This window comes from Erpetoichthys calabaricus, chromosome 2 (genome assembly GCF_900747795.2).
Source record: "Erpetoichthys calabaricus chromosome 2, fErpCal1.3, whole genome shotgun sequence".
Lineage (NCBI taxonomy): Eukaryota > Metazoa > Chordata > Cladistia > Polypteriformes > Polypteridae > Erpetoichthys > Erpetoichthys calabaricus.
Window position 1 is genome coordinate 168,239,099 of NC_041395.2, and position 26,196 is coordinate 168,265,294.

Below are 26,196 nucleotides of genomic sequence, written 5' to 3' on the forward strand. Positions count from 1 at the left end.
TTAGCTAAATACATTGTAACTAATGAATAATAATGAAAAAAATATAGTAAGACACATATAGTAATTATGATGAAATGAACTGAAGTTGAGACCAGGCACCTGACCCTGCACAAATGCAGGTCCATAAATCCCATGTAGTCAGAAACATGGAGTCCCATGTCCTGACAACCGATACATCAGGCACTTTCTATCTAAAATGGCACAACCAGATATCAGTGATGTGCTCTTTACACTGACTAGTCTGACACTGTGGCCACCACAGTGGTGAGTGCAACTGGCAGACTAACTGGAAGGAATCTGGGACTTTGATAGACTTGCTTTTTTGTGTACTGCTGTTTCACTGTAAAGTTGCAAATTGCCCTAAAGTTGTGTGCCTGCATGTGGAGGTCACAATTACATTCATTTAAAGTAAAATCTGTTTTTTTACATTTTTTATTTAAAATTTGCTGTTGCTATTGCTGTATACTATATGTTGATGATTTGAGCTGTACATTAGAAAATACTTAAATTTCATGGATCCTTTATCCTTTTTAATAGCTGTAATCCTGAGAGATGATGGTTTGGAAACAAAGGCTAAAAATAAGGCAACAAGAAAAAAGTGTAAAAGCTTCAGAGTTACACAGATATTGTGAATGGTGTTCCTGTCACCAGTGTACTGCCATCAAATCCCATTTGCTATGGATAGGAAAGATGGAGGCACACAAGAACAGGCCCTGCTTTCAGTTTGGAGAGAGAAAAATATTTATGGTCTGCTTTAGTACATCATGTTAGCAGGACCCACAATCTTCTGTCTCTCTGTTTTTCTACCAAGTTAGAGGAGAATTCAATTGGCAATTTTAGCTGAAATAATTTTCATCATATATTTAGTTAAGGAGACAATTCACTTCTAAACCTGCTTCATTTAATTCAGGGTTTTGGAACATTGGAGCCTATCCAGAAATGCTGTGTGAGTGGCAGGAACCAATTATGGATGGCATACCCTTCATTGCATGACTATTTATTACAAAGTCTTTGGTATCTGTTAGTTAATAAACTGTTTTGCATACCTATCTATCAATGTCTACCACTTAATCATGAATCTTAGATAGATAGATAGATAGATAGATAGATAGATAGATAGATAGATAGATAGATAGATAGATAGATAGATAGATAGATAGATAGATAGATAGATAGATAGATAGATAGATAGTATCTATCTATCTATCTATCTATCTATCTATCTATCTATCTATCTATCTATCTATCTATCTATCTATCTATCTATCTATCTATCTATCTATCCATCCATCCTTGCTTCAGGATCCTATCTCACTAGAGACTGGGACAACTTTGTCTTATTGCTGTTTGTAAAGATGTCTACAAATGAGTAACCTTCATGCCCATCATCTCCCAAGTGCAGTTCTTAGTTGCTGCTCATACATATTTCCACTCTAGTGAGTTTTCTCAGTGTACATGACTATTCTTCTTTTTTTTTTTATAAAAAAATATATTAGGTATTATGGATAAAAAAATATGACTTTGAAAAGCTGACAGTCACCAAATGTGTTAAAACAGCACCTGCAAGTCAGATCTCAGGCTGCTGTGACAGTTGTGTATCTCTGCTTTAGTGGGTGTTGAAGTGATTTACTTGGTCTGCCTTTTTTAGCCGGTGTCTTTAGTGCTTTTCTTTTTAAGAGATACTAGCCAGCTCGTCTAGCTTTGATACAAATCATTACTGTATACAAAAATTGTAGAAACTTCCTAGACTCTTAAGTTTACAGAGTGAATGCATTGGTTTTGGACTGTAAAGAGAAGGCATGTAGTTGCCTCATGTTCACTCGGTGTACAGTGTAATTCTAAACTTTCACATTTCTGTGTTCTTGTTGGATAATAACAGACTGTCATGGAGGTGCAGATCTCTCTTTCTCTCTGAAGAATTACACTAGACACTGGCAGCTAGGGTGCATCACTCTCTTTCCATATCTGTACAAGCTTTTTTTATATTACCTTTTGAAAATGTACGACTGTTGTAAATTAAACAAAAGTAAAAACACTGTTATTTTCGATTGTTCATGACCTTTTAATGTTGAACAACTGTATATATTTAGCTCCTTTAACAGACCTTTCATTCCCCCAAGTCTAAAGAAACCTAAAACACTGGATTGAGAAATAAGCAGTGAGTGAGTATTTTCTCCATCTGAACAAATCCAGACACTTCAATATCCCATCATGAATTTGGTACCAAACTTAGAACAACAAGGATAGAAAGGGCAGCAAAAACATAAGAGGTATTGAAGGGGGGCAAAGTAAACAGAGAGAAAGTGAACAAGATGAAGCAGCTCTAATTATTTCCTTCAGCACATTTTAGGCATCAGACAGTGTGAAAATCAGACAAGGGACAAATTACAATGGTCATATATCTGCTGAGCAAAAGGCCCATTAAGGAAATGTATGGATAGTGAGTTGTTCCATATGACTGTAATTTCTCACAGCTATGTGGGGTGGACAATGGGTTCAGAGGCATGGATGGAGGTAGGAAGGAAAAAAAAAGTAAGCTTAGAGGTGTCTCACATGGAGACCTGAATGATCATGGAGGGAATCGACTGGCAAGATCTTAGAACAGTTAATACATTCCAGGAAGAAAGCTTCTTGAAGACCATTACAAAGAGGACAAAAATGACACCTTCTAAGTTTGTTGAAAATGGGACTGAAAGGAAGGTTTAAAACAAAGGTCAGTTTATTTAATTGACAGAACCTCCTTAGAATTCTTGGGTCTTATGTCCATAATATGGTCTATCAAGGAAAACAATACCTTATCATTTTTTCACTTTTTCCAAGACAATTCTATGGCAAATACTGAATTTCAATAATGTCTATAAGGTATGTGCCAATGGCAATCTTTTATAACAGCACTAGCAGAAATAAATAAATTACATTGCAGTTGTAATGCCTTATATAGACATAGAACATTTTATGAATGAGAAGAATTTTTATTATGCATATTCTTAATTCATTATACTTAGCAAGACACCTGTAGCTGTCCTGTTTAAATTTTTCTTAGGATTTGCATTTTAAAATTAACGTCACTCCATTTGACTGAAAGCGGGCAATTCTCCAGCATGCTGGCTTGAACAAATACCCAGAAAATGCAGCTACGTGGAATCCTGAATGCCAATAATGGGGTGAAAGCCTAGAAAAATGTCAGCAGTCATGCTAAAACTGAAACAACTAACAGATTAGCCATTACACTTCATGAGTTTCAAAGTACTCTTTACACGTAACAGTAATGCCTCAAACATCACATAAATGAGGAAGGAAGCAGGCTACCTGAATTATGGTACACGTACCACACTTGGTCATGAGTGAGCAGTCACCTATGTAATTACACACTGCTAGAAATTTGTTATTGTCATTTTATCTCTGACTTCATAAGCTAGAATTCCAGTGCTCCTTTTACACTACAGACAATAACATTTACCTCTATAGCACACTTTCATATGCAAGGCAGAGCCCAAAGTGCTTTACAAGATGTCAAAGAAATGGTTTCAAAGAAAAGCAAATTAAAATTAGATAAGAATAATAATCAATAAATAACATGCAAGAAAATATTACACACTTATATAAGATAGCAAGCACAGTCCTTATATATAGAATTACAAATCAGAAAGTTAAGCTCACTGCTTTTGGGAACACTGCCACTAGAAGTGAAAACTGGAATGAAATTACTCCCAAGGCATAAGGTGTTTGTTCAGTGATTTATTGGAGGGTATGCAGAAGACTTTTAAACTTTAACGTTAAACTAGATAGGGTCATACCATGCAGTAAAATCTTACTTAAGCTTTGATTTGGCCAGTAACACAATGAACACAGTACAGAATCTTCATAAAAGTGACAGCAAAACAAGTCCAGTCTCTGAACATACGTAGCTGATGTTTTAATACACTCTGTGTGCTTTCAGATTTTAATTACAGTACATCATTGCTGTAATATAAAAGTTATTTGTAGCTTTCCCAGATGCAGCCTGTCCAGGCCTGTTAAAAAGGCTTTATTCAATATGAAATTAGAAGAAGCTTGATGCAAAGAAATCTTCCAAGAACAAATCAGATTGTGAGATTTAGTTTGGTCATAATCCAAAATTTTCTTCATTGCGCATTTTTAGTGCTCGCCTTTCTCCTTACATGAAGCACCTTTTTCATCCTTTCACCAAGCTCCAGTGTTATACATCACTTTTAAATTCAGTGGAGAGGCAAGTTGACTAAGAATTAGGGATCAAATCAGGCCTGGTCCCCTGAATGACTTACATCTTATTTATCCACCACGAACACTGCATATCTATTGCATTTGTTGTATTATGTAGCTTGAAAACAGTAAATATGTGAGCCTTTACATATTGCATGACATGCAGTGGTACATATGCAGATGTACAATGAGTGGAGCATCTAAACAAGGGAGATACCTGATCACCAATAAAAATGAGCAGTTCAGCAAGGCCAAGTGCATCCTTCATCAGATTACAGTGAAACAAAAAACTATCAGACCTGATCAGAAACAATGCTATTTTGAAATCATTCACTCATTACTTGTCATATTACATATCATACATTTATTTTAATCCTTTACCCAAATAATATAAGTTATTTAAATGAAACCTGGGCAACATTCTTGTTTTCCTTACAGTCACAAACAAGCATACATACAGAAATCAGGCATTTGAACAGCTCATTATAAAAATATTTAAAATATATTATTGGGAAATTCATTACGATTTCTGTTGACATTCATTGCATTATAACAATTATTGCTAGTAGTTGTAAAATTAAAATAGTGATATTCAATATATTATTTTTCCACCCATATTTTAGCCACTGAAAATGAGATGCAGACACCTCAGTATACAATGCTAAGTACTCCACAGAAACATTCTGCATTTAAATTTAGCAAGCCTGAATATGTTTCCATGGACACTTTTAGAAACACATGGTGGTACACTAAATTTCCGTATGGATGTCCACATACACACATCCTTTCTTTCCAAAGCTCAGGATAAATTTACAAAATAGAAACCTTAAAATTTAACTCCTCTGGATGGCACCCTTAATGCATTGTGTTTTTGTGACCCTGAGAAACACGATGGTTTCCTGCAAGATAACCTCAACCAAAGGTTACACAAAAAGACAATTTCCCCTCAGGGATTAATAAAGTGTATCAAATACCAGAAATATCTAAACATCAGATTTTTTAAAATTTTTGGCCAGAGACCAGTGCTTGTTGTTCACTTTCCCCTCTGTTGTGGACTAGTATGGATCAGCAGGATCCACAGTGGTGGGAGATGTGTTTGCTTCTTGAAACAAAGTGAAAAAGAGAGTACCAAAAATGGATGGCTGGTAAAGTACCGGCCTGGAAACTGTATTGTCGATGCTCCACACATGGGAAGACTTTTGCGCAGTGTCTGTTGTTGCCATGAAAAGATCTGTAGACTGATGTACCTCATAATTTATTTTATAAAAGATCATTTGCAAAATAAATTAAATATGCATTAGAAAATAACATTTGAAATTTTATATAAAATTATATATTTTACATAAATGCAAAAGTTTTATTTTTACAATTAAAAAATATAAAAAAGAAAATTTGCAAAATATATTAATATAAACACAAACCTAATCATAAACCATAAAAATACTTTTACAATTGTACTTCACATTATATTGATTGGTAACTCAACACGTGCCAAAACGCTTCACAACAGACATTTACATATTTTTATCCTCACACTGAGTTTCATATGAACTTGGTGCATACTTTTTTAAAAAACAAAGCAAAGCAAAGCCGGGTGATCTGATGGCATTTGATGGAGGGCAGGTGAATAACAAGACTCCAATCAGTATCCCCTGAATGCATCATAAGAAGACCCTGATGTGCATAAGCCAGCCTCTACATATTCCCACCTATTAACTGTGCCACAAGCGGACGGTCCTGAACACTTGCTAATGAGATGAGAAGCTGGTCAGCACAGAAGCATTCAGGATTGCCAAGCCATTTAAATAGTGTGGCCAGGCAATAACAGGTGTATGGACCACCAAGTTGTCACAGTTAACGGGACACTTACAATGCAAAGAATTAAGAATGGGCTCGTAGAAATGATGTGAAAGGTATGTAGGAAACAAGAACTTGCCACACCTTATTAAAGTGGGTCCACACAGTCCTACTTAGGTGTTTCCTTTATGACACATCTTTCCCTCATTCTCTGTGGTCCAGTGTCTATTTTTTCAGTTCTGTGACAGTGTCAATTGAGTTATATACTGGATGATGTGCATTCACTGCTCATGACATTCAAATTTAAAAATCAAAAATGATTCAGTTTTAATAAGCTTTTTGTTTTTTTTTTCCCTAATCTATATATTTAACTGCATCATGAAATGGGTGGTGTGGAAAATGACCTGCAATCAATACTTTATTTAGCAAAAGTAAAAAAGGGAGTGTGTGTTAGTGGTTTCAGAATCCTTGCAAGCCACATTTTTTTAGCAAAGATAAATGAAAATGACATAATATGTACAGGACATACATTCAATTCTGCTTTATCCAAATTTTCAAATTAATAAAAGTATTATAGAAGAAGCTGTAATGATACCTAAGGTCCAATCTTCCACACATATGAGCAGTTAGCATACATTTTCAAGAGATTCAAATTGCTTGTGATGATAAGCTTTGACGGTTTTGCCATACAGCTCAAAATATCATTAGCAATCTACTTGATGAATAATTAGTCAAAATAAAATGAGTTCTGACTTTGTGGAAGCACCAAGAACTCCACATTTGAACCCAAATTGGAGTATTCCCTGATTTACACACTTAATTGAGTTTCAGCACCAAGGAGCTCCTATAATACAGTAATATTGAAAACACTGCTACATGGATTAAATGGGGCTTTTGTTTGCTTTATCATATTACAGGCCTCGTATTCTGTAGGACCATAAACCATCAAGTTTTCTCCAGGATCTTCCTCAAAGATTTTTTGAACTAGCACCCACCTTCACCAATTTCAGTATTTCAAAGATGCCACTGGGGTTGTTTCTGTGGTTTTTTTGGCACGCTAAAAGTGATACATATGACACTGGGATGGTCTCACCAGCCATCTCCTCGACTGGCAGAAGAGCTCCACACACTTGTCACACGTGAAGCAGCAGAATCTGTGCTCCCATGCATTTTAGACTCCTTAGGCTTAGGGATTTCGGGTGTTAGCTCCTCAATGGGTGACAGCTCTAGATCACTCTCCACATCTATTACCTATGATTAGAAAAAGAACAAACTACCAATAAAGAGAACAAGCATAATCTACCATCACGGCAGTTTGCAGAGAGCTCTGGTATGAGCAGAACCTGACTAGTTGTGAAACGAGTAAAGTAGCTCCATACCATAGTGTACTTTTGTGTACTTGGTTTGATAAGGTCTCAGTCTATAGCAGCTGGAAATGTGAGATGTTCTCCTGCAGTCCCTTGGAAGATCAGAAGTTTTACTCACAGTCTGAAAAGAGCCATTTTGCCCTAAATGCTGGAATAGAGAAAACTTACTTGCAGAGGTTTCGCAGTTGTGCTGGACTTTGGAGAAGTGGTTGACTGGGCAGGGATCAATTTAACTCCACCGATGGGCTTCTTTCCTGGGTTGTTTAACTGTCTTTCTACGCTCTTTGTTAGTGTTTGGACCAGAGATCCTTGGAGAAAAAAGTAGAAAATATTATGAGTGTTTTTGCTCCTTTATGCTTTTTGCTAAATATATGAAACTGAAAATCTCAGAGAGTCAACAATTTCAGAAATGCAGAGTGGTTGTAGACAGGGAATCTTCAGAATATTGTTTCATGTTGGGTTTAGAAGGGTCTGCAGTAGGACAGAGGGGCTTTGTAATGATTAGGACTGGAAGAAGAACTGTAGTGAAAAATACAGGCTTGGATCATTATCAGAAAGTCAAAAATACTGTTGTCAAAACCAAAATGCGAGAGAAGAAATCATAGTTAAAAATATAGGATTTAAAGATAAGGAACCAGAAAAATTAGATTTTTCAAAAGTATTGCAAGCAAGGCAGAGTTATTCATAATATGAGATAGATAGATAGATAGATAGATAGATAGATAGATAGATAGATAGATAGATAGATAGATAGATAGATAGATAGATAGATAGATAGATAGATAGATAGATAGATAGATAGATAGATAGATAGATAGAATTTTTCTGCCTAAGTTTTTTTTTTAATTAAAATGTATTGAATTCTTAGACTGCTATCAAAAGTATAAGATGTCTCTTCATATGTTCAGTTCAAGAACAGAATATCATTCTACAGTACTGCTTAACAAGTTAGCTAAATGGTACATTTTTTCACTCATGCAATCAGCTTTATGTGGGTTGTGCCCTGAAGGACTCCCTGTATTTGACTCTTAGCCTGATTACAGTTTCAGGTTAGAATAGTGTCTGAGTGATGGGAGTTGTTGCTGCTTGAACGTGATGGAAAAAATGAGAATTTAAACCACATGGGAAAGTGAGGAAGAACAGACAGCATAATGCCACTTCTTCTTTGTGAGACAAAGAGGAGTGAGAGCCTAGGCAATTTCTCACTGCTGACAATGACAGCCTATTGTTTCTTTGAAAGTGATATAATCCCTAAGGTCATCCTGGTGTTTTGCCAAATATGGAGAAGGCGATATTTTGCCAGACGCATATCCACATATTGGCTGCATTATAAGACTGGCTCATCAAAACATGGTGGTAAACGAACGTGGAGCAGGCCTAGAATGACATAAAGTTCACATTTGTCTGCTTTTTGACTAAATAAACAGTAGAATTAGTACTTGTATTCAAGCATGGGGGTGTCAAATTTTCAAAAATGCATATTTTTAAATTGATATATCAAATTAAACTATCAAAAAAGTACCTATTATTTCCTATTTTATTCCCCAATGATGTAATTACCAATGTTGGCCGAAATTGATTACTTTTTAAAATATAATTATATAATAGTTTTTCTAAATGCGTTATTAATATGCTTTTGACAATACCAGAATTTATCCCATGAAAAACAAGGAAAATGGCCCAGAGATCCAGAAACTGCACCCAACAAAGCACACAGTGAAAAATTAGAAAGGAGGAAAGAAGGGGGAATTCTCTCTTGTAACATTTTACCAGTTGAGCTGAGACTTTGTGATCCAGGAAACTTAGTGATGCCCATGCTAGGGCTGGCTGGCTCAGACGAGATGTCTGTGTCAGACCAATCTTCGTCGTCCTCCTCGTTTGCTGCGGTCACCGCAGGCTGAGTCTTCCTGGGGCTTGACTGCAGTACCTTCACAGGGTGGGAGTCCTTTGGCCCATGGCTAGTGACATAAGCGCTGTCTCCTACTGACTCATCTTCTGAGCTGAAGGGAGTGGTGCTGCAGAAACAGAGCAATCCACTCCATTGAGATGGCTGGCAAGCTTTAGAAAAGCTCAGTGAACGATCCACACTTATCACATCTATGGTACCAGTGTAGTTTTGCTTATCTAGTGTTGAATAATGGTATCAACTGATGCTCAGTACTTACGATTTTGGAAAGAATGTAACAGAAGCATATCCAATATTTAATATCTTTGTTGCTTCCCACTTATTCTCACCTCATGTTTCTTTAAGAATCCTTATGCCATGCAAATAGTCTCCACACTGACTGGAAAACTACTACATACAAAGCTTAAAAAGGAGATTTAGTGGTAAAATTTTAAACAAAATGTGTACCATATAAAGAACTCCTGTCTACATGCAAGATATCTACAGAAAATGGATTTCCACAAGTAGAGTAATGCACAGCCAAAACCAGACTATGCTGGCCCACTTCACATCTGAAATGCTGGCTCACATGCATTTTCTTGCACAAGAAAAGGGTTCGGCACTTCCATTGTAAGCTGGAGAGAGGCACACGGTAATGAAATAATAGAGTAATTTCATAACAAACAAATGCTGGCATCACAGACATTATATTTTTTTTCTCCGATAATATTCTCGGTGGATCATTAGGTAGCTATGGTGCCTTACAGTGCTTCGACCCCATATTCACTTCCGGGAAAAAGAGGCTTCTGTTTGGAGACGCCGTGTTCTTCCAATTTGCGTGGCCATCCTCTTGCAGACAGCACATGTGCTGACAGGTTGACTGACAACTCTAAACTGCACTGATCTGCGTGGATGTTTTCGTGTATGTCCTTTGATGGACTGGTGTCCCTTCCCAGGCAGGTTTCTGCCTTGGACCCACTGTGGATGGGACAGGCTTCGGCGTCTCACAACCCTGAATTGAAAAAGTGGGTCAGAAAATTGATGGTTGAATAATAATACTCACTCAATCAACCTTCATTTGAAGTGAGTACTACCACCAGATTTTAATATGCAACAAAATTCATAATGACCCCTCTGTTGCAGCATAGGTTTTGACACAGCAGTTTCAGAACAGAATGATGTTAGCATTCATTCCAAATTAGACATTTTCACATTGTAGAGAAAAGCCAAGCAAAATGACACCTTTTATTGGCTAACTAAAAAGATTACAATATGCAAGCTTTCGAGGCAACTCAGGCCCCTTCTTCAGGCAAGATGTAATCAAGCTTGCATATTGTAATCTTTTTAGTTAACCAATAAAAGGTGTCATTTTGCTTGGTTTTTCTCTACATTCATAATGGCTAACATGGTACAACACCCTAGTACTACATTTTCACATTATAATGTTATAATAAGGAATCTTAAAACTACTGTAATTTTGAGACATTAATTAATGAAAAAAACATTGTATCATCATGATATATCTAGGTGAAATAACTAATTGTATAAGCATTTATGTTCTTTTAGTATGACAAGTGTAAACAGGCTCTAGTATAATCTCTCTTTTACATATTTTAGGAACCATATTTAGTTTTTGAATTTTCTCTTTTAGAGATAGTTTTTCATCTTGATATTAGTCTTGCATTTTGCTTTTGATGTTCATACTTCTTGTGTTCCTGGTTTTGAATTTGACTTTTTTTTTTTAGTCCTAAAAAAGTAATGCAAGCCTGATTCTGGTTCTATTGTGTACCGTACTGTATTAGGTTTTCCCTTGAGTGTGTGCTCATGGGCAGCCAGAACTTCTCAGCTCAGAAGGCTGCAGCCCCTCATTCTTGACTTTAAAATAAGAACTGACATTTTCACAGTTCCAATTTGAGCTTTTCCAAGTCAAGGCTATACAACATAATCCAGCAAAGGACGTCCAGTACCATTTGCTTCGTTAAAAGTAGCAGTAATTGAAAAAAAGATAGAAATCAGATCCATATTAGTGCATGAAGCACAATAAATTAAACTGATCACAATGGGGCTGAAAGGCATTTTATATTCATCCACTGCTTAGGAGAACTTCCTGACAGCACTAAATTTTAAAAAAAGCCAACAAGGAAGCCTTACATGTGCTACATGCACTTGATGGTAAAGAAGCTAGCAGCATTATGCCACATTTAAAAGAAACACATAGTTCTGGTACAGAAAAAAATATTATTATGAGTAGAATATTGTTTTTTCAATTGTTTGGGTGGTCCCTGAGTCTTGTGTTTGAATTGTTAGATAAATGTAGTTTGCATATTCTTTTCATATTATTATGGCTTATCCTTATTCATCTCAAAGCCATTCAAATCTAAACTTGATGTGTCACTGTTCCAGTTTAGGCACTTTATAGCCAAACCTTTTCCAGACCAGTGGAATGTTGCAAGGCTCTCAGTTTACTTAGCATTTAATTCTATATTGTTGTATTCTGTCAGATATTGATGATGTCAGAGGATATCATGATGATCTGATGCCAATCAAGACAGACCAGACACCAATATTGCATCATTTGATTAATTGTTTGTGGCACAAATGGTGTGTGAACTTGCTCATCTCACTAATCATTAGCAACAGAGAAACAGATATTACTAGACAGATAAGTTAATAGTGATGAGCAAAACAGTCAAGTTTTGATTCACACAGAGTTTCACAAAAATTAATTTTGCAAGCAATTTCACAATAGTGAAATGCAAAACTTACTAAGAAACGATTTTTGGAGGTTTTAAAGTTTTTGTTTTTGAGTGGGAAAAAGGAACATTGTTGTTCTCTAAAGTTTTGTGCACACTTCAGTGCTAATCTGTGCTGTTTTCTGCAGCTGCATAATTCATGTGTCATGCATGCATGTCTATGAAACACCTTATTGGCTCAACTCAGATATGGAATACCTCTAGATGAGATGAGACAGGGCACTGTCACTAACCGTTGTGATGGACGGCCGGCAGCTCAACCGGCCGACACATCCAGGACGCTAGATGGAGACTTCTCTGCAGCTTAGAGGTACCCCGGATTCCTGCAGGGCACCATGGGAGATGGAGTTCAGCTTCACAGCCCTGCTGGGTGCCATGGGTGCCGCCGTGGAATGCTGCAGGGAGACACGGGGATTTTTGTTTCCCATATAGCCCGGAAGTACTCGGGAACGGAAGAACAGAATATACAAGTCTCCATCTGACCCGGAAGTGCTAATGAATCACATGGACAGAAGGACAGGAGCAGTTCCAGGTCAAGAACTATATAAAGGACTATGGGAGACCCAGCAAGCGAGCCGGAGTTGGGAGGGAGTGTGACGGAGCTGCTGGGAGGAGAGGAGGAGAATTATTGCGTTTAATATTGTGGGATTATTATAGTGATTTACTTGTTTATGGTGGTGGAGGTGCTTTTTGGGCACTTTGAAGAAGAAAATGAAAATACTTCTAGGTGCTTTTAACCCTGTGTCTGCATCTGTCTGTTGGGTTTCACAGGGCAACAGCGCCCTCAAGAGTCCACTTATTGACACTGTCTTGACTTTACCTTCTGCTGCTCTAAGACGTTCCTTTAGGGCTTGTTCTGGTCTGGATGATATAAAGGTAGCCACTCCTAGAGCATGGTTTCTCATTCTAGACCTGAATCTACTGCAAAACATAGATCCATAGACAGACTGTAGTGAAGAGCCACCAGTAGTGATTACTTATTTCTTTAGTTTGTGTTTGTACCATCGAGGACCTGTTTATTTTGATAGGAAAGTCTTTTTTTTTTGAGTTATTATTAAATATGGTGGTCAGGTTGGAACCCCAACTTTTCTTTGAACTTTTGTCTATCCCTCGTACCATGACACATATCATCACAGTGAAATCAATTTGATTTATGCCCCTTTCTCACATCACCAAATAGGTGCACCATACATTTTTCAAAAATATAACATGCTGCATAAAACAATAATTGCTTAGCTTAGCAACTCTCCTTATCTGTTCATTGATTCCTTCAGAATAGGCTGAGGATATGCATTCTCCAAGCACCATGTGGTTTGAGTTTCTTTTCTGTTCCTGATGCATCTTTAGGATTGTGATGTACAAGATTGTCGTTATAATTGGCAAAGTGGGAATCGTATTAGAGTGGCACAGAGGCCATGTGGTAGCACTGCTGCCTTGCAAAAAAGAGACGAGGGTTTACATCACAGGTGCTCCCTATGTTGAGGTTGCATGTTCTCTCCATTTCCATGTGGGTTTTCCCTTAGTGCCCCATTATCATATTAGAGAACATGGCTGTCAGCTCAACAAAATGTCTATATGTGATAGGAAATGAGTCTAGTGATTTTTTTTTGAGTCTAGAGATCTTTATTTGAAAACTAAAATAATGGACAGAATTCAAATTTATGCATGTAAATGCTTCCAGAAAGGACACTTGTCTCAATTGCACGGATTTCACTGAAAGTGAAACACAATTTGTTTCACAAATGTTTTGTGAAGCAAAACAGTTTCACTGCAAATTACATTTTGCATAAATCAATTCACTTATCAACATGTATACTGTACATACAAGAAAATTCTAGAATTGCATCTTTTCAGCTTAAGTCCGAATTATGGCTGAAACTGAAAAAAATGTTTATTTGCTATCTGTTTAAAAACCAAAATATCAACCTTCTATATTAGTTCGGGTTAAAGCACAAACTTCAGCCCTGCTCACTGTAACTGAAAATACTGTACACGGCAAAAGCTGAGAATCGTTGCTAAAAAGGGTGCTCAAAACATCTTGAGGAAGGGGAGCAATTTTGCAAAGGTGAATTTTTAAACATTGTACTGGTTAGATGTATAAAGATGGCAGAAATTTCTCCAGAATATCTCATATCTTACGACTTCAGTTGTGGCCCAGTTGTCATCTATCAAGATTTTTTAAATTTATGGAGTGTTATTTTGATTATAATTAATTTACAGGCATCTGTTCTAACTTTGACATTATTGCTGTTTTTGTGATGATCAAAGCTAAAACCACAAGTGAATATATAAAGATTCCTTATTACAACATAATTGAAGTGGATGAACTTTTTATAGCCACATCATGCAACATTATATATTTGTATATACTTTTAGTGAGAGGTGCTACCCCAGATATATTACTCTCACAGCAAATTGTTGATGTAAATCTGTTTAGAATAATTTTGGGATGTACAGTAGTTATTTGAATGGCTTAATAAACTATATTTTGTAGCAATATTTCATATGAAAACTAATCAAAAAATTATAGAACTTTATAAGCATAGTTATTATTAAAGGTATCATGTAACACGGAGTTACCAAACCATAAGATGAATATAAAGCGAGTGATATTAAATATTCAGTCAGGCATCCAAACACTGGTACCATATATCGATGACATTTGAGCTCCTCACTTTAACATACATTAGAGACTTGGCAAGCAGTCAATTGTAAGGTTATCCAGTTACAAGGAAGTATGTTTGCATTCAAACAACAAGCCATGCTTACCTATTCTGGGGGCCTTCTTTCTTTCCTGACATACGCACAGCTATGGTTCTTGGAGCAGGCTGGGGTCCCGTTGATTGAATGAGTCGAGCTGGAGTCCGCTGTGATGCTTTTCTTTCAGTTGAAATCTGCCGAGACTTTTGCTTCTTCGTTTTTCCTGAAAAAATAATAAATAAATTCTAAGATAATTAAAATTTGCTATCCACAGATTACACACATCAGGGATTCCTTTATCTACACTAAACTTAAATGTAGGAATAATTAGAAATCCCACTGAGGAGGGAGGAAGTGAAATTGTACTGATTTGTGCGTAAACGTACAATGTCCCAAGATTTCCAAAAGGAAGAGATGGCTCCTGAAGCATTGGGTAAGTAGATACACAGCATTTATTACATGAGGATAATCTTAACTGAACTGAACTGAACCATGCCACACTGTATAAGATAAAATGATGCCAAAACCAGTGATGGAAAGTAAGGAATTACATTTACATGTATTAATGTACTTGAGTAGATTTTTCTATAAACTCTACTTTTAAAATTATTTCTAAAAAACATATCTATTTTATTTATTCAAAGGGGGTTATTACAAAGTACAAATGATTGGCTATGTTCACAGTGTCCAAATAAAATGAAACTAGATGCAAATATTTTTGCAGTTGGAAGTCACGATCTGGAATCATGAAGTAGTGTAGTAAATGACAAAATGGCCTCTGGCTCAGTAAGTGGATGAATCTCAGCATATCACAGTGGAATGGTCCAAATATTGGTCAAGAACTGAGTATGTGATGTTAAAGATCCTGCCTTAAATCACATCTGCAGTGAATTTATCTTGCTTCTACTTGTGCAGATACATGTGCGCAATGCAAGTTTTTGGTGTAATGGCATCAGCAAAATTCTTTATAAATAAGAGACAATGCTACAATATATATGATCACCTTTAAAGGAGCTGTTCAGTCAAAGACATGAGGCAAAACAGCTTCATTATGTTGCAAAAACTATATCCCCAAAATTAAGGAGATACATGTATACAGCGCAGATTTGCACTCCAGCCACCATAAAAAACCTCAAATTGGTTCCATTCCATCTGAACTAGTGTAGTGCTGAGGTGTCACCCATTGCATAGCCGCACTCAGGTCCTATTCTGGGATCCTGAGTTGGTTTGTCATGTGGTGGGTGCAGCAATGCACTGTATCAGTGCTTGCTCCTAACCTCCCCTTTCTCCTCTATGTATACAGGAACTCTTTCTCAAATGTATAAAAACCCAAGGGAAAAAGGTTATGTTTAACCACGGGAGGTATTTAAATAAGTTATAAAAACAAATCACAGTTAATTGTGTAGATAAATACTATAGTACAGTACAAATGAAGCAGTGCCCTGTTATCCAAAAGCATAAGCAAGGATAACATTTTTAAAAGATATTCTACTTCAATGTTTAATACATATGTGAGGTGCATTAAGCATATACAGTACATCATTTACTAAACATGCTTAGTGAGCATTGGAAAGTATGTACTATTTAGCAGTCATTTTCTGTGGAAGAATGTTGGTGGTTGCAATTTTTTTTGTTTCAATAGGCTCCACACTGAGAATAATAATGATGAGTACATAGCACCTTCCTTTCTCAGTGCATGCAACACTTAAGAATTGGTCACATGAAGATCTTAGCATAAAACTCCATTGACATTACACTGACATACTGTATATGTCTAAGCTCATATTTCAACTGAACAACAACTGTCAAAATATAAGTACTTCTGCTAATCTTCCAGTAACTCCTTCTTTTCCAACATTCATATATTTATGGATGTGCAACATAAGTGCAAGAATTTTACTGTAACTTGGTCACTGGTATTTTAAAAATTTCTTCTATATCATGGTTCTATGCAGATTGTACTTGCCTAATGTCGACTAGTGCAAAATTGTAACCTGTTTTTTCTACTGATGCTTTTGCTGTCTCAAAATATACTTTACTATGTAAAGTATAGAATACATTGCCAGTTGATATTTAGGGATGATTTTGATTACTTCCTTACCATGCATTCAATATCATTATGTCTTTTTTTTTTTCTTATTTTGCATGTTTTAATATTTTAAATACACGTTTCTTCAGTGATGTGTACTATTCTTGTAGCAGGCTAAGATGAGTGTGGTCAATATCTTTATAATAAAAATCTAGAATAATATACCAACTTTATTCACTTCAGTGGCAATACAAATATGTCGACTAGTTTTCAAGTGAGGAAGAGTATGAGGCACATTTTACTTTTATTTGCACTTTTACAGGAGCATTTTTTTCTGAGCTCAAATTTTTAAATTTTACTTGGGTCCACACAGTGGAGCAGTGGTAGCACTACTGCCTCGCAGTAAGTAGATTGTGGGTTTGTATCGTGGGTCCTCCCTGTGTGGTAGTTCCTTGGGTAGTGAGAAAAAGCACCATATAAATGTAATGAATTATTATTATTATTATTAGGTTCAATGTAAGAGTCATTTACTTTTATTTAAGTCCTCTTTGAATATACAGTAATGCTTCTAATTGACTAGATTTTTTGTACATTTCCCACCTCTGGCCAAAACCAATTCTGAACATCTCATAGACCTCATTCATTAATGTCAAAAAGTAAATGTGATGAGCCTAAATCAGTAATAACCTCTCAGTTTCTAGACTTTCAGGTTATGTTTGAACAAATCACTTTAAGAAAGAAATAATCTACATGTTTCATGGTAAGAACCACATTTGACTGGGAGCACCTGCTCATTGGGCCATGTCTTGCATGTTAGTGAGCCATGCAAGTGAAAATTTCAACAAACTCTGTATATATGACAATATAATTCAGCGTGAATAGGGTCTTTGACTCTTCATTTCCTGTCATTTTCTGTTGGATACTTAGAACATAATGCCCAAACACTTCCTAGATTTTTAACTTTAAGTGAATTCACAGTTCCTATTTCCAAGTTTAGTCTGTTTCCTAAAATGCCAAAATAAAAGAAAAACCTGGGAAGCATTAACCATCTCATGTTAACAGATTGCTGGCATATCCTTCAATTCAACAAGAGATACAGTTTTTGAATGTTGATGTGGTACTAAATCTTCTTCTTCTTCTTCTTGCCCAGATTGCCATTTCACCAAGGATTCTGAATTATACTGATGTGTATGTGGCAAAAATGCAATGTAAAATTTGTGGAATTTAATGAGCAAATAATTTCAGACATACAATAATATTCATATTATTTCTGCCTCCCAAAGAGGATAGACTGATAGTTGTTTTCCTTTGATTTACTTGTTAGCATTTCTCAGCAAAACTTGCATATGAAAAGCACACTGTCAACCCCGGAATATGAACAGTTGGTTTCTAAAGATATTACACTATTATAGATGGCTTTTAGTGTGAATACTTAGAGCTTAAACAAAGGCAAGGCCGGCTGCCTTAAATAAAAGCCCTGGGTAATATAAATAGCTTTACTAAAATATTCATTATTTCACCACTTGTATACAATACATATTTTCACAGAAAATAGTGGGTCATTATTAACAATTTCTGTCACTAGAATTATAAGTAAAATTAACTACATAATAGAGATCAACATAAACTGTTAGTATTGTACTCATCCATTCCCAGGCCAACATATTCTAGTATTGGGTGACCAGGCAGGAAACAACACAGGATGGGACACCAGTCCACCATAGTGCACAGTCACAGAGATATGTACATTGAGTCAGAAATTGCAATTTTGGTGACCCCAATTAACCTAATATGCATGTCCTTGGGATGTAGAAGTCACCATATTACTTGGGTAAACCCACACAAACACGGGGAGAATGAACAAATACCACACTGTTAATGTCCAGGCCAACAACTGAACTCACAACCATGAGACTGTGTAACATTGTCATTCACCATGGTGACACACTATTGTTAAACATTTCAATTTAGGACAGCTGTTAGTGCTGCTGTCTTATATATCCAGATTCCTGTGTTCAAATCCTACTCCTGATCTTATCTGAGTGGAGGTTATGTGACAGAATAATTGGAAATGTTAAACTGGGAGTAGGTGTGAACAAGACCTGGAATGGATTGATGTCCCATCCTGTTATGGATCCTTCCTGGCGCCTAAAGATGTTGGGACAGGCATTGGCTTACCTCTGATCTTGAGGTAGATTAAGTAGCTTTCAGAATGTTATGTTATGATTATAAATTTACCAGCCCTGAATGTATGTTGCATGCAGTCAACACAAATATCTCTTATTGTGTGAAAAAGAAACCTAATAATCCATAATCTAGCTAATTAAAATAAAAATGACTGTGAAGGTCTGGGGTCTGATTTCTGTAAGCCTTGTACAGTACACTCTAAACTCACCAAGTAATCACTCAATATAACCTAATTTGCCAAATGTCTGACAGCATTTTATTAAAACTAGGGGGCTTTGCCCCCTGCTCGCTTCACTCGCCATGTGGATTTCACTTTCACCAAACAACAAATCTTTTATTTCTCGTGGATACACCTCTTCATTGGGAAGAAACACTACTTTTCTCTGATGGCAACACGAATTAGATGATCCACAAGTCTCCAACTTAAACTTTAAAGCTGAACAATATCTAAATACTTCTGTCATATCACCTATGTCTATATATTCAATCTCTTTTCGCTGTTCTGTTATTTCACTGAGTAATAATTTCCATTTGTTAGCGCTCATGCGATCTTTACTATCATTTTTTTGAGACTTTCGAATTTTAGTACTTTCATAATCTCTAACCTGCTCTGCCTGTGTATCGCGTGAACATTTTTGAACCTATTTACGATGTTCTACTTTGTCTTCTACTATTTGTTTTTTTATTTTCAACCCCGCTTGGACATGCTAGGTTTTCAATTTCACTTGCTCCGGGCTGATTATTACTTTCCTTATTTTCCGAATTTGCACTTTGATTATTATTGTTCTTATTTTTTGAATTCTTTTCCCTCCAATGCTTTTGGGCCCCTTTTTGATGCATTGCCCTTTCTTCTTCACTTAGTCTTTGACATGTCATCTTGAACGTATATAAAATTATTGTCCATAAAAGGACCACATCGAAGAAAACAAATAGATTGTATGTCTAAAAGTACTGTCCAGAAAAGCTTCTTTAAAGGATGAAACTGAGTACTTTTCATAAATGAATATAAATGTGTAAAATGTAAAAATTTATAGGAGCTGAGAGCACATGAACTGTGTCTGACAATAGCATTCACACGAATGAGAAATGATTGTGCCTTGTGCATGGTTGTAAATGTTTGAGAGGAGGGTAGGACTTTTCAAAATCTCTTTGCATAAAATCTTGTCTGGCATGAATTTAAATAATCTCTGAGAATGTCTCATCGCAGGATTTCCTTTTATAACAGAAAGGATATTACATGCTTCATAACACTGATTTATTTGACTCACCAAGACCATGACAAGTTTGACCTCAAAAATGGAAAAGAAAAATACAGGGTCACGTAGGGACAGGGCGTTTTGTTCTTAACCTTATTCCACTATCAGGGATCTTAATTTTTCATGGAGTAAACTCTTGACCCAATTTAATAAGGTAACATTTACAATTCCTTACATATCTCTTCACAGTTATTAAATATTTTTATTTAAGTATTCATCAACTAGCAGATGATTAAGCCCATTCTCATCCCTCTTGAACTCTTAAACACTCTTCAAGCATTTGTGATTGTAAACTGGGTATATAACATGAACAGTCAGGACAACATGTAAAATAAGATACCAGTTATGCTACAAGGCTAACACATATTCAGGTTTCTCCCTACCTGACTGTGCATTACAGTGCATGATGCAAACATGTTCCTACCTTTGACAGCTGACACAGAGCTGCCTGCATGTCCCTGCAAATTCCGAGCTTTCTCTGTAACCTTCTGGTTTAGCTCTTCTCGAATGGTCTGAAACTGCTTTGGTTTCATCTGCCTTTGGGTGTCAATGGCGGCACTTAAGCTTTTGAAGCTCTGCTTAGAGATTCCAGTGGTCCCCTGGCAAAGAAAAAAAATAACAAAAGCGTCAAAGATGCACAAAAGTAAGGTACTGAGCATTCAGTTAATCTCTGTAGAAAGTTGTTCTGGTTGGAGTATTTAATAATTTGTTCTGTAGCCAGTGTTTATTCCTCCTATTTCAATTTTCTAAACTGTTTTTTAAGTTTAAGATTTGGTGGTAGGGGGGTGGATTTTGGGGGAGTTCGGTCTTTGGAGAAACAGAAATAAGTTGGAAGCCAGTCACTGATGAGGTACAAGTCCATTGCATGGAAAACCATGGAAACGTTGGGTTGGTACCAATAACCAATAACCTTATCAATTTTAACTTAAATAATTTTTATGAAATTTGGTAAGGCATTTGGAGATGGTGCCTGCCTTGTATGGTTCCATATTTTTTAAATATTTTAATTGTTTTTATTTTTTAAGGAGACGCTTATATTTTTATAATGTCTTTCAGTGAACAATGCTATGTGAACAGAAAATCTTCAAAGCAGTTAACACAGCAGTAAAAGAAAACTGTGCATTCTTGCATTTAATCAAATGGCAGATGCATAGTTAAATCAAGAAGATGTAAAATTCAAGGCATAAGGAGTAAGATAATGGCACTGCACTGACACCGTTACAGGCTCACATCTGCTTCTGAGTTACAATCTTTCACCAAATTAAAAAAAACACACTGGAAGTGGCATCATATTTTTAATAATATTTATGGATTACAGACAGAGTTCATAAATCTGGAGGAGATGAAGAACAAAGAACAAAACAAAGATAATTACAGATATCAATGGTTACCTTGGACACACCCAGTTTTTCCAGCCTCTCCTCTAATGTCTCCAGACTAAAGGGTCTGCACTTTTTAATCAGGTCTGGGTCCCTCATCAGTGCCTGCTGCAGTCTCTGCTGGCTGCTGAGAGTGACTGGAGGGCCTGTGGGAGGAATACAGGCATGAGAGTTAAAGTTATAAGACTGACACCATACTTCACAGTTTCCAGTTCCATTGTTTAAAAAAGGAAATGCATATACAAAACTTTGATAGTGTCAAGAACTAAACTAGGGCTCAGTTATAGGAAAGTGGTTATACAGCTTTTAGGGAATATTTCCTTTGCCCTTTTTGGTATTATACTTCCCTTTGCAATAGTCAATTGTTAACAACTTTGGCTTTTTTTGAGGGAAAAAAACAACAATCTAGCCTTCCACAGATACAAACCTTTCAGTCAACAAACAAAATGTAATTGGGAACATGGGATATTATTCAATAACAATGAAAAAGTCAAATGAATAGCATTGCTCCAGCTTCCATGAAGAGGTTTGGATTTTATGGATTTCATATCTTAAAGACATTACAATGGAAATCAATAGCTTTACACATGCACCTGTTTCCAAGGGTCAGTTTGACATGGTTAAGTGATTTTTGTAGTATCAGAATAAAAAAATAACTGTCTGGTTGTTGTTATAACATATGCTTAGCTCATATACATACACAATTAAACTTTTTTGCAATTTAGTCCATTAATCAGGAGCGCCGCAGGGGACTGTACTTTCTCCGGTCCTGTTCAGCCTATATACATCGGACTTCCAATATAACTCTGAGTCCTGCCACGTGCAAAAGTTCGCTGATGACACTGCTATCGTGGGCTGCATCAGGAGTGGGCAGGAGGAGGAGTATAGGAACCTCATCAAGGACTTTGTTAAATGGTGCGACTCAAACCACCTACACCTGAAAACCAGCAAAACCAAGGAACTGGTGGTGGATTTTAGGAGGCTCAGACCCCTCATGGATCCCGTGATCGTCAGTGGTGACTGTGTGCAGAGGGTGCAGACCTATAAATACCTGGGAGTGCAGCTGGATGATAAATTGGACTGGACTGCCAATACTGCTTCTCTGTGCAAGATAGGACAGAGCCGGCTATACTTCCTTAGAAGACTGGCGTCCTTCAACATCTGCAATAAGATGCTGCAGATATTCTATCAGACAGTTGTGGCGAGCGCCCTTTTCTATGCGGTAGTGTGCTGAGGAGGCAGCATTAAGAAGAAGGACGCCTCACGCCTGGACAAACTGGTGAGGAAGGCAGGCTCTATTGTAGGCATGAAGCTGGACAGTTTGACATCTGTGGCGGAGCGACGGGCGCTCAACAGGCTCCTATCAATTATGGAGAATCCAATGCATCCACTAAACAGTATCATCTCCAGACAGAGGAGCAGCTTCAGCGACAGATTGCTGTCACTGTCCTGCTCCACTGACAGACTGAGGAGATCGTTCCTCCCCCAAACTATACGACTCTTCAATTCCACCCGGGGGGGGGTAAACGTTAACATTATTCAAAGTTACTGTCTGTTTTTACCTGCATTTTTATTACTCTTTAATTTAATATTGTTTTTTGTATCAGTATGCTGCTGCTGGAGTATGTGAATTTCCCCTTGGGATTAATAAAGTATCTATCTATCTATCTCTATCTATCTAATCAAGCAAAGGCATATTCATTGAAAGAATAATCAATAGGGTATTTCTGCTTTAGGCAACTCAAGAACAATAGTAAATAATAATAATTTAAGCATTAAGTCACTGTTTAACTCATAGTTAAAATTATATGAAGCGTTTCATGTTAAAAGATGCATAAAGTTAATCACTGATATCTGCAGTATTAAACTTAATGAAGGTTAATGAAAGCTGATATAATGTCTTGTAATGATCAGCAAAAAGTGTTTTCTTATTCTGTTATTTACGTTTGGAACAATGAACCTGCCTTAAGAGTGTTACATTTCTAAAATCAATATGTGGAACTTGAGACTCACCCATGGGTGAACTGAAGACATCCCCTTTTGCACATGCCTAGGAAAACGTTTCAGATTCACCTGATGATGGACAACCAATGGAGATGGCATGTTGTAAAAATGGCACTGCCTTTCAGATGAGCCATAAAACAGTGGTCCTGACTGTCTGTGGTCATAAAAGATCTCTGGGTATCTTTTGAAAAGAGTAGGGTGTACCCCAATGTCCTGGCTAAATTGACAATATACTGGTCTTTCTGGCCCTAATCTTCCCCTGCCCTTTATTGGCTAACTATCCCTTTTATCCCTTAAACATTAAATAACTAATGTGTGGTGAGTGTACTGGTGCATTAATAGCCACTGTCACATCATCCAGGTGGTTGAAGTGGTTCCTCTCTGCCTATATAAAATGCTTTGAGTTGTGAAATATATAAAGTATTTTGAGTAGTGAAAAAGCACTATAAAAATGTAATTATTATTATTATTATTATTAAGATCATATAGTTACTGGGCAAAGATTGTGAGACAAAAGCAATAGCCAATGTACCATTGTGCTGCAAGGAATACAGCATTAATTATAATAAATTAATGTACAATAAAGTACTGTTTAGGGACCCAGGATTGGGTTATATGTGTGCACATAACACATGGATGAAAATATAACTTAATGAATAACTGCATAGTTTTTGGATTGAGTTACAATAGGGACACTGTCCCTGTGCAGTTTCCACATTCTTCCTGTATTTGCATGATTATCTCAGTATATTTTACAAAGGGTCTGGACAAGTCAAAGTCACACAAGTAGAAAACCACACTTCTACATAACAGTAACTAAGCAAAAATGTATATCTGAGTAGTTGACAAAGTGCCCAAAGACTGGAGGAGCTACATTAGCTACACTAGAAGCCTTGGATATTTTTCATTTTTCCACCTAAAGTAGAATTATACATACCCTAATTTGTGACTGCTGGGAGACTACTGATGATAGCTAAACAAATATGGGTACACCATATAATTAAAATTACTTTACTCATTCATTCTAACAATATATCTAATGACAATATTAATGTAATGGATATTATGAAAAATGTACCTCCATCTTCTTCGTCCTCCATTTCATCTTCTTCACTTTCAGAGGAGATTTTATCTACAACTGGTGCAGCAGCTGTGAAAATATTCCATATTTATTTATGATATAACCCAAATTCTATGCTGCTAACATATGTGTAGTGTAGTGTAGTGTACTGCAAGCTCATCACTAGCACTAAGTGGAGTTTAATCCAGGACATGATCCCACATGCCTCCATTCTGCAACATTATATGCATTCTCAACATAAACAGAGTAGAAAGACTTCAATCACCAAGCAGGCCTGACAAAAAAGGATGTAAGAATGATTAGTATTAGGGCCAGAACTAAGTTTGGAATTTTTAAATACAGTTCATTAACACTCCCCAGGATTAATTCAAGGTAAATCTCCATTTATCTGCTCACTCCAAAATTTTCATTGCTACTCTTAAGTACCAATAATTTACCATAAATAATTAAGTGAAAAACAATGAGCTTCATTAACAGAATTGCAAACTTTGGTTCCATCCTGAGACAAGTTCTGGCCCTAATTTGTTGGGGCAAAGACAGGTGAAAATGAAACCACGAAACAAACAGAAAACAATAATATGTTGATGATACATCTTATGCTGAAAAGAGATTATGTTTACATTAGTGTATTAGTATATATATACTGTATATAGCCATGTCAAAATAAGGACCTAATAGGCTGGCAGGTGCTGGCACACTACTGGAAGCCACCTGGATGGGTTGAGATTCTACAGGGGACTGTTTACTTACATCTAGATAGATAGACAGATAGATAGATAAATAAACACAATACATAAAATAAATTGATAAACAAGATGACACAATATATAAAATAAATTGACAGACAAATAGGCAAGGTACTTTGTAAAATACATTATGAGAATAGACCAGCCTCTAAATAAAATAAATGTAATAATAAAAAGATATTCAAAATGAATTTGGAGGCAAACAGGCTGTGTTTGATATAAAACAAATTTACATACAAATAAGGTGTTCTTCATAATGAATTTGGAGATAGTCAAGGAACTATATGAAATACATTTATGGACAGCCAGACAAGGCACTATATCAAATACATTTACTTGCAGAGAGACAGGATTGTATATAAAATTTCCATACAACCAGACAAAACACTACATGAATTAAATTTACAGACAGAATACCCCTTATGTAAACATTTGCACACAGACAAAAAAGATGCAAAATAAAATATATTTTACAGACAGACTTGGGGTTTAATTTCTGTTCCACAGCAGAACCTTATTCCCTAGGGTGTGGCCCACAACCATAAACTGAATTGAGCCTTCTACTCCAGTAACAGAAGATTCCATGTAGCAGGGCTGGGTGTGTCTGCTGCATCGAGTCCAGCATCGAAAAAGGACAATGAGGTGAATAAGCAGGAGAGATTGCATGTGAAAGCAACATGTCCATCTTGCTGAAGAGTTGAATGATTAGTAACTCTCAGTAGACATATTTTATGGTGGCAAAAAGAGGAAACAGTAAATGCAGTATACAGCCGAGCACTAACTAAACTCAG

At 36.4% G+C, this 26,196-nt stretch overlaps 1 protein-coding gene across 7 annotated transcripts in view; it reads right to left on the reverse strand.

The window, feature by feature from the left end:
• Positions 1-5,557: 5,557 nt before the first annotated feature.
• The window catches only part of dzip1l (DAZ interacting zinc finger protein 1-like), a 56,152-nt gene continuing 35,513 nt past the window's right edge, over positions 5,558-26,196 (reverse strand). For 5 of the 7 annotated variants that reach the window (XM_051923555.1, XM_028825727.2, XM_028825728.2 and 2 more), the window contains exons 10-17: positions 25,331-25,411; positions 24,657-24,728; positions 21,587-21,720; positions 20,620-20,794; positions 14,793-14,946; positions 9,156-9,400; positions 7,554-7,693; positions 5,558-7,269 (exon numbers count right to left, since the gene is read on the reverse strand). In XM_051923555.1, the coding sequence (XP_051779515.1) occupies positions 7,108-7,269; positions 7,554-7,693; positions 9,156-9,400; positions 14,793-14,946; positions 20,620-20,794; positions 21,587-21,720; positions 24,657-24,728; positions 25,331-25,411 (1,163 nt within the window). In that variant the 3' untranslated portion in view covers positions 5,558-7,107. The remainder of the gene's footprint in view (positions 7,270-7,553; positions 7,694-9,155; positions 9,401-14,792; positions 14,947-20,619; positions 20,795-21,586; positions 21,721-24,656; positions 24,729-25,330; positions 25,412-26,196) is intronic. The other 2 variants (XM_028825729.2, XR_007934226.1) reach the window with 2 other exon arrangements.